Here is an 8,532-nt window from a genome sequence, read left to right as displayed (position 1 = left end):
AGCTACATCATTTCGTTGGGGTGTATTTGGGCAGGAAGTTTGATGAATAAGACAATTTTTCATAAAAAAATCGTGCATTAATTGGTTTATAAATTCTCCACCATTATCTGAGCGAAGTACTTGGATTTTCTTGTTGAATTGAGTTTGAATCATTTGGTAGAAAGCAAAGAACTTATCAGGTACTTCATATTTGTGTTTTAAAAAATATACCCAAGTCATGCGAGAGAAACCATCCACAAATAACACAAAATATTGAAAATTATTATGGGAAATAGGAGCTGGACCCCACACATCTGAGTGTATTAGAGAAAAAATGGAATTGACTCTAGTGTTAGTTGGAGGAAAAGAAACTCTCTGATTTTTTGCACGAATACAAGTTTCACATTTGAAGGGTTCAGTACTACTTGTAAAAAGACTAGGAAATAGTAACTTGAAGTACCCAAATGAAGGATGTCCGAGACGCCTGTGCCATAACCAAGGTTGCCTAGTAACCGTTCTGTGAGCAAGCATGGCATAACCCTGGTGTGCTACTTCATCAACGTAGTAAAGGCCTTCTCACTCAATACCACGCCCAATGATCTCCTTCGTAAGAATGTCCTGTAAAAGACAAAAGGTAGAGTACATGAGTACCACACAATTTAGGTCCTTTGTTACTTGGCTAACAGACAATAATTTTGATGATAGTGCAAGGACATAGAGGCAATTTTTTAATTTCAATTTTTCTGAAAAAGTAATGGAGCCTCCTCCTTTGACATCAATTAATTCTCCACCAGCTGTTTCAATATGGGCTTTTGAGGGTATAGTCAAGCTGTTAAAATCATGAAGGTCATGAGTTATAGTATCGGTAGCCCCACAATCGAAAATCTATTCATTTATCTTTTTAATTGGATTCTGATTTTGGGTCTCCCCTTTATATTGAGTCACAGTCTGGGCTAAGCAATCAAGGAGTTCAGTAGTCTTTGCCCTTACTGTCGCTGCTGCCTTGCCATCGTGACTTGCTTCCTCTCTTCTAGCCTCGCCACCGCTGCTCGTGACCTCTGGGATACTTACAGTGGTGGCTCCCTTACTCTGATTTCTTGATGACTTGGGATTGCTTTTCCACCAATATGTATAACTCACAATCTTAAAGCAGTTTTCTTTGGTGTGTTTCTTCTTTCTTCTTCCACCAATTGCTTTTTCCATCAGAGTTGCTCATAATGGATAATTATATCCGTTTAGTTTGAAACCAATTGACAAATTGTCAGAATTGGAATTGGTTTGTGATGATCGCATGCCAAAACTATTGCATGACATATTTGCAATTTGTAATGTGAATTCGTCAGAATTTTGAATCCTTAGAACCTAACTTTGCTCTAATACCATGTTACCATGGTACAAAGAGTTCTTTTAGGAAAGAAACGAATAATTATTTAGAAGAGTATTATTTTTATAATTCATATTTCTTATCTGTTCTTACCAATATATAGACCAACAGTACGCTAACGATACACTCATTATGGAATAATATCCTAATAAATTACATTGATTTTTTCCTAATGCTCTTTGATATTTTTCTGATTTTGTTCTCTAATTAGGATATTCTAATAAGGAGTATATTGTCCTTGCTATTTCTTTTTCTTCCGTTTGTTTATAACAAATTGTCCTTGGTTGTACTCAAGGTTTTAAAAACCGGACCGGTCATTAAACCGCTCTAGTCACTGGTTTACTGGTTTACTGGTCTAACCGGTCCAACCGTGGTTCAACCGAAAAAACCGTTTTATAATAAAATAATAGATAAATTATAAATAAACATTCTAAAATATAATTATAGTTTAATATAAATTTTAAAATATTACATAAAATGTCATCATCCAAACCTAGCCATATGATCTTATCAAAATACAAATACTTTAGTGAATAAACATAGGCAAACAACTCTACCACAATCAACAAAAGATAAAAAGGAAGAGAGAACAGAAAGACAAACAACATATATCACACATTCATATATACAACAATTGACAAGTAGAGACACGAACTACATAAACAAATTGGAAGCTTGCTGGAAATGGCATTATCAAAACTGCAGAGTCGAGTCTGCAATCTCCCAATCTAAAAACATGAGAAAGTACCTATGAAAGTTCTCAATTACAATTGTTACCAAATAGAAACCAAAATAAAAATGGGTCAAAAAAGGCAACTTACCCATTTTTAATCCTAAGCTTCCCTGTATTTCCTATCATAATCACCAACCTAAAAAATATCAACCATTTGACAAAAAATTCATAGTTTAGTAACAGTTTTCTATTAGCATCTGTGTTGATCCTGGTAGCAAGATAAATTCACAACTTAGATATTCTTGATTTTTTGTAAAGTGGGTTCTGTTAACAATTTAATCATCAATCCTCAATTTAATTAACAAGATTAACAAGATTTTCAATTTAAGCAAAGAAGCAGTGAGCAATGGGCAACGACAGAGTCATCAATCATCAATTCATCATCAATCACAGGTTCACAAAAATCCACTGCAAATTAGTCAATAATTATTCAACTCAGTAACAAGTAACAACAACAAAGTTCACAGCTTTAACTAACAATGATTATTCAACAAAGTTCACAGTTCACAGTAATGAAAAATGAATCAATTATAGTTAAGAATTATTAAAAATGCAAAGCATATTCAATAATCATGCAATGATTTCTAAACAAAGCATAAAAAAATTAAAAAAAATGAAGAACAAATGAGCTCTGAGTCACTAACCTTCGATCTCTGAGGAGGACGGATGGCGACAGCTGATGGCAACAGACGACGGCGACAAGATGACGGCCGCCGAGCATGAGGAAGAAGCAGCACGCCTGCGACGGTGACTGCGAACAGATCGAGGACTTGGAGAACTCCCCTGACTGTGATGCACGAAGACTCGAGAAGACAAATCCCTGACTGCGACAGACGGCGATAGACAACGGCGACAAGACGACGGCCACCGAGCTCGAGGGAGAAACGGCGCGCCTGCGACTTGTGACTGCGAACAGATTGAAGACTTGGAAGAAACTCCCCTGATTGCGACGCACGAAGACTCGAGGAGATAAGCGCCTGACTGCGACGGACGACGGCAAAGACAACTCCTCCTTGCGGCGGTGGTGGCGGCTAGGGTTTTTCCCTTGGTTGAGGCTGGGCGTATTTGCTCGAATGAACAAGGAAGGAGATGGATGAGTAAAAGACGCGTTTTGGCTTCTTTGATTTCCCCTTAAGCACAAAACTTGTCGTTTTGTTCAAATCGGCCGGTTCCGGTTTTGGTTTGACCGGCCGATTTTCGGCCAGTTTAGCAGTTTATGGCCGGTTTTGTAATTTTCGGTTTTAGGCATCAAACCAAACCGTTATTATCACCAGTTTACGGTTAAATCGGTCGGACCGGCCGGTCTGATCCGGTTTTCAAAACCTTGGTTGTACTAATCAAATCAATAGCGTTGATTTTTAACTTTAGTTCCAAGTTTTATTCTTTTTTTTTCGAATTTGAATCCTCTAAATTTTGAATTTCACTTTAGAGAGTAAAGTGTGATCTCTCACCATTTATTTTATAAGTGGGGCCAAAAATAAATATGAGAGAGAAACTATTTAAGAGTAGAAGATCACACTCTATCCTCTAAAATAAAAATTCAAAATTTAGAGAATCCAAATCCTTTTCCTTCATCAATTTGATGAAAAAAAAATAATCATTGCTTACTTGCTAGTACCCAAACTGGTACAGCAACTCCATATACCAGCAATGAATAATTATCACGAGACTTGTCTCGTATGTTGGATGCTTGTTCAAGATGTTTATTTAGCCAAAAAATTGATCTGATAAATGCCATCAACAATGGGGTGTGTTTTTGCCATCACACCATCAATTTGGACCTGCACAATAGGACACTCATAAAACTAACATATGGGCTTTCAAACCCAATCAAATATATGTTTTTCTTTTTCATCATCGAGAATATTATTGTTTCCCAACTCAAAATTTTCAATAATTTACTCGATTATTTTTAATAGATTTAATTATTAAATTGGTACTCGAATATTCTTGCACCGACAAAAACAACCTCAAAAGATGCCAACAATAAACTATCTCATAATTCTTTCCCACTGGCCTCCCCGTTGTCCTTGTCCTCCTCTTCCTTGGTACAACTAGTCTCGTGTCCTTCCTCTACCCTGCACCGTCATCCTCCCTCCCTTTTTATTTTTACTTTAAAACTCCTTCATCAACAACCATCTAAAAAACAATCAAACTACCTTTCAAGCCTCTAAAGGCCACACCATTGCCATCACCGATCTGAGAGGAATTCTAAGCATGATTACAAATCCACTGAGAGGGATGAAGATGACTGAGAAGGAATACGAGCTGATAATAACAAAGATAAAAGAGAAGGTAGCAGAGGTTGGTTGAAGCCTCACGATGACAAGAGGGAGAGGGAGGAAAGTCAGGAAGATAAGGATGATAAGATAGTAAGGGTTTTCTGGGTTTCATGATGGACAGTATCAATCCTAAATTGTAGGATTCAGAAAGAAATAATGCAGTATATATGCCACCTGCAGCAACCTTGACATAAACCTTATTAGAAGGCAAGTACAAAATTCTTCAGTTTCTTTCTAATTATTACTTAGGACATATCTGAATTTTTCCAAAGCCAATCCAAGCCACAACACTTAAGAAGGCTTGAAATGAAAGCTAGGAGAGTGTGGCTAGATTTGAACAAGAGAAGGTTGGGTCAAGAAGGTTCAAGCTATGCACAATGAAGCTAAACTCTGCAGAGTAGTTTGCTTCTGTAACAAGAAACATTCGAGAGAAGAGAGAAAAGGAAAACTATTGTAAAAATAGAATTGTGACTATCTCATTCCTTCATCCTGTTTACATCCTCAAGTTGATGATGAATTTATAGTAAACTTATGCACTAAGTAACTTCACTAATTTCTCTATTCTCCCCACTCCCCTCAAACTACGAATTGTTGCTGGAAACACTCTTAGTTTGGACAAATATTTCTCAAAGGTTGGAGCAAATGAAGGTGTGGTTAATGCATCAACAATTTGAGAATGGGATGGAATATGAACGATAAAAATTGTCTTTCGGACACACGTTCTCTAACAAAATGTAGATCAATTTCAAAATGTTTGTTCTACTATGTAATATTGGACTGGCAACAAGCAAAATTGCCCCAAGGTTGTCACATTAAATCGTTGGAGGAATTGGAATTGTGACACGAATTTCAGAGAGGAGTTTCTGTAGCAGCTTCAGTCAAGCATCTATATTCAGTTTTAGTGGAGGACCTACTCACAGTGGTTTGCTTTCTGCTGCTCTAACACATAGAGTTGCTTCCTAAGAAAATGCGATATCTGCTTGTAGACTTTCGATCCTCAAACTTTGAAGCCCAATCTACATCAGCAAAGGCCAAAAGGGGGAAATCAGTACACTTTCTTAGCTTAATTCTATGATTAGCTTACCTGAAAGATATCGAAGAATTCTTTTGGCAGCTTTTCAATGACGGGTGAATGGTTGATGCATGAATTAACTCACACAATTGACCGCAAAGGCAAGTTTAGGATGACTTAAGGTTGCATATTGGAGGTCACCTACAATAGACCTATAAAAAGTGGGATCTTCAAAATAATCTGTCCCTTGTGAGGATAAATTCATAGAGGGTAACATAGGAGTGAACATAGTATTGGAGTTTTGCATATTTGCTCTTTTCAAAACATCAGTAATGTATTTATGTTGAGATATTAGTAAGTCACCAGAAGAGAAAAAAAATCAAATTCTAACCCAAGAAAATAATGGAATTGACCAAGATCCTTTAATGAACAAATAGAATTTAGTTCACTGATTAGAAATTCAATTTTATTATTGTCATCATGTCATCAACATAAGCAAGCAAGAAAATAGATGAATTAGGAGTAATTCAAACGAAGAGAGATGTATCAGCTTTGGTATTGATGAATACTAAATCAAATAGTGTAGAACTCAGTTTTAAAAAACCAAACTCGAAAAGCTTGTTTCAAGACATATATGGCTTTGTTTAGTTTGCAGACCATACTAGAATTTGAGTTAAAGAAACCAGGAGGAGGTGTCATGTAAATACAAGTAAATCACCATTTAGAAAGATATTCTTGAAGTCAAACTGCCTCAACAACCAACCTTTCGAAAGAGCAATAGATAAAATTATTTGAGTGGCAGTAGGACGAATTACTGGACTAAAAATCTGAGAGTAATCAACACCTTCAATTTGATGACATCCTTTAGTTATAAGGCATGCCTTGTACTTCTTAATGGTGTCATCAGAACCTTTCTTAATGGTGAAGATCCATTTACTGCCAATAATAATTGCATCATGAGAAGGAGTAACCAGATTCCAAGTTTTGTTTGTCAAGAAGAGCAAAATACTCTTCCTGCACTGCCTGAAAACAATGAAGAGAATGTAAAGCTTGATCTACAATTCTCGGTGTATTTTAAACTAAGTTGTTAGTGGTGACTTCAGCAGCTAAGGCTATAGGTCTGTGTATGCCAGATTTTGACCTTGTAGTCATAGGATGAGTATGAGTGGTGGAATTGTTCAAGTTGAGGGGTCTAGGTAGCTGAATTTCTATTCCAGAAATAGTGGAATTGTTAACTTGTGCACAAGATTCACAGAATGTGATGAATGTGTAACAAGAGAAGAGGGTGGAGGAGGTATAAATGTTAAGACAATAGCTTCTTGAGAGTCAAAATTATGTATATTATTGTCAATAACTTCAGGAAACATAGATGTATATGTAAAATGGTTTTCATCAAAAAGAAAATTCTTAGCTATAAAAACTTTTACCTGTTCTATCTAAGCTTTTAAAACTTTGCTCTTAGGAGCATAACCCGAGAATAAACACAAATCTGATCTAAAGTCTAATTTGTATTTATTGAAAGGTCTTAAATGTGGAAAACAATCACCTCCAAAGACCTTTAACATAGAATAATCAGGTTTAATATGATGTGGTTTTTCATACGGTGATTTAGGATTTAGCACTTTAGTAGGTTGTTAATTAAGAAAGCTAAAATTAAAACAACAGCTTCCCAAAAAATTAAAAGGCATTTTAGCAATGGCAAGGTTAAAGCTATCTCAACAATTTGTCTATACTTCCTTTCAACAACACCTTGTTGTTGGTGTGTATACGGGCATGAAAGCCTACGTGAGATACCATGATTTTGCAAGAATGATTGAAAAGAATTGGACAAAAATTCTTTTGCATAATCTGTTTGAACTACTTTTAGTGAGCAACCAGATTGGTTTTCCATTAATTGTTTGACTGCTGCAAAATAGTTAACACTTGAGCTTTAGATGTAATCAAATAAAGACATGTGTATCTTGTAAAAGCATCAACTATACTAACATAAAATCAAATTCTGATGAAAGTATCAAATTCTGATTTATTTCGCAAGGTATATTACAAGATTTCAAGATTGTTTCAACAATTTTGGGGGAAGGGTGACCTAAACGTTGATTCCATAAATCTAAATTTAATTTACATGTATCTAAAAATGACTGAACAGAATTAGAATCATAAAGATGTCTAGCTATATTCATATTATCAAAAAGCATAAAGTCCATGTCTAAGGATCCCTTGAAGAAGCACTTTCTTGGACACCTGAGATTTAACAAGGCAGTGAAAATGGTAAAATTTAAAAAAGATATTATTATCTAAGCAAAATTTAGAGACATTTATAAGATTTTTGGCAAGTGAAGGCACATATAACAAATTCTTGAATATAACGATTCCATTAGTGGAAGAGTTTTGAAGGATAGAATGACCAATTTTAGAAATTGGAATACCTGACTAGTGAATTCAGAGTTCGAATTGAAGCTTGAAGAATCATGAGTCAAATTGTGGTTTGCACCCGAATCAGGATACCATGTTGAGTATTCAGTTGTAACAAAAGGAGTAGCATAGAATGATTGAGGATTGTGAAAATCAGCAGGTGGATGAGGTGATTGTATAGTGGAAGATGTGGAGGAAAAATATCTGAGGGTTGAAATTGAAACAACCTTGAAAATTCTAATCAAACCTATGAAATCATTGCATGGCTGTATAGCCAGCGCCCATAGAGTTGACAGTTTGATCCATTGTTGAGTTGTCAGTAACTCCTTCCTCCTCTCCAAAATCTATTTCCTCTGGCACCTCTTCTGCCTCCATAAAGTCTTGCTAGAAATCTTGAATTAGAAGAAGAAGAAATTTGTGCTAAATTCACATGAGCCAAAGAAAGAGTAGATTGCTTGAACCTCTCAATTGTATCTTCATGAGATATGATAAGGTTTTCAACTTCTCCAGTAGAGAATAGTTCTGATTTATCTTATACAAGTAAGATGCAATTCGAGAATTTTTTTGAAAAGCCTTCACAAATTGCTTCTATGTGATCTTCATTGCTAATTATGTATCCAATAACTATAAGAGAATCCACTACTATCTTGATCTGAGGAAGGTATTCAAAGATTTTCAGATTCTTCTTTTTAATTATCTTCAATTGAGTTCTAAGTTGTTTAATCTTTGC

At 35.6% G+C, this 8,532-nt stretch overlaps 1 protein-coding gene across 1 annotated transcript; it reads right to left on the bottom strand.

The window, feature by feature from the left end:
- Positions 1–224: 224 nt before the first annotated feature.
- On the bottom strand, positions 225–6,757 carry LOC130983024 (uncharacterized). Its single transcript, XM_057907195.1, has 5 exons — positions 6,627–6,757; positions 6,154–6,413; positions 2,741–3,239; positions 2,185–2,232; positions 225–597 (listed from the first exon to the last, which is right to left on the bottom strand). Exons 1-5 carry the CDS (start codon positions 6,755–6,757, stop codon positions 528–530), a joined length of 1,008 nt encoding a protein of 335 aa, XP_057763178.1. The 3' UTR covers positions 225–527.
- Positions 6,758–8,532: the final 1,775 nt, after the last annotated feature.

Source organism: Arachis stenosperma, chromosome 1 (assembly GCF_014773155.1).
Source record: "Arachis stenosperma cultivar V10309 chromosome 1, arast.V10309.gnm1.PFL2, whole genome shotgun sequence".
NCBI classification, from domain to species: domain Eukaryota; kingdom Viridiplantae; phylum Streptophyta; class Magnoliopsida; order Fabales; family Fabaceae; genus Arachis; species Arachis stenosperma.
Note: the sequence above shows the minus strand (reverse complement) of the source record. Positions and strands in the feature narration are given on the sequence as shown.

Coding starts and splice junctions, on each gene's coding strand:
- LOC130983024 (XM_057907195.1), bottom strand. CDS start 6,757: ATGTTTCCTGAAGTTATTGACAATAATATACATAATTTTGACTCTCAA. Junction 2,233..2,740: donor GTCCTCCTCAGAGATCGAAG/GTTAGTGACTCA, acceptor GATATTTTTTAG/GTTGGTGATTATGATAGGAA. Junction 598..2,184: donor AAGCTTAGGATTAAAAATGG/GTAAGTTGCCTT, acceptor TGTCTTTTACAG/GACATTCTTACGAAGGAGAT.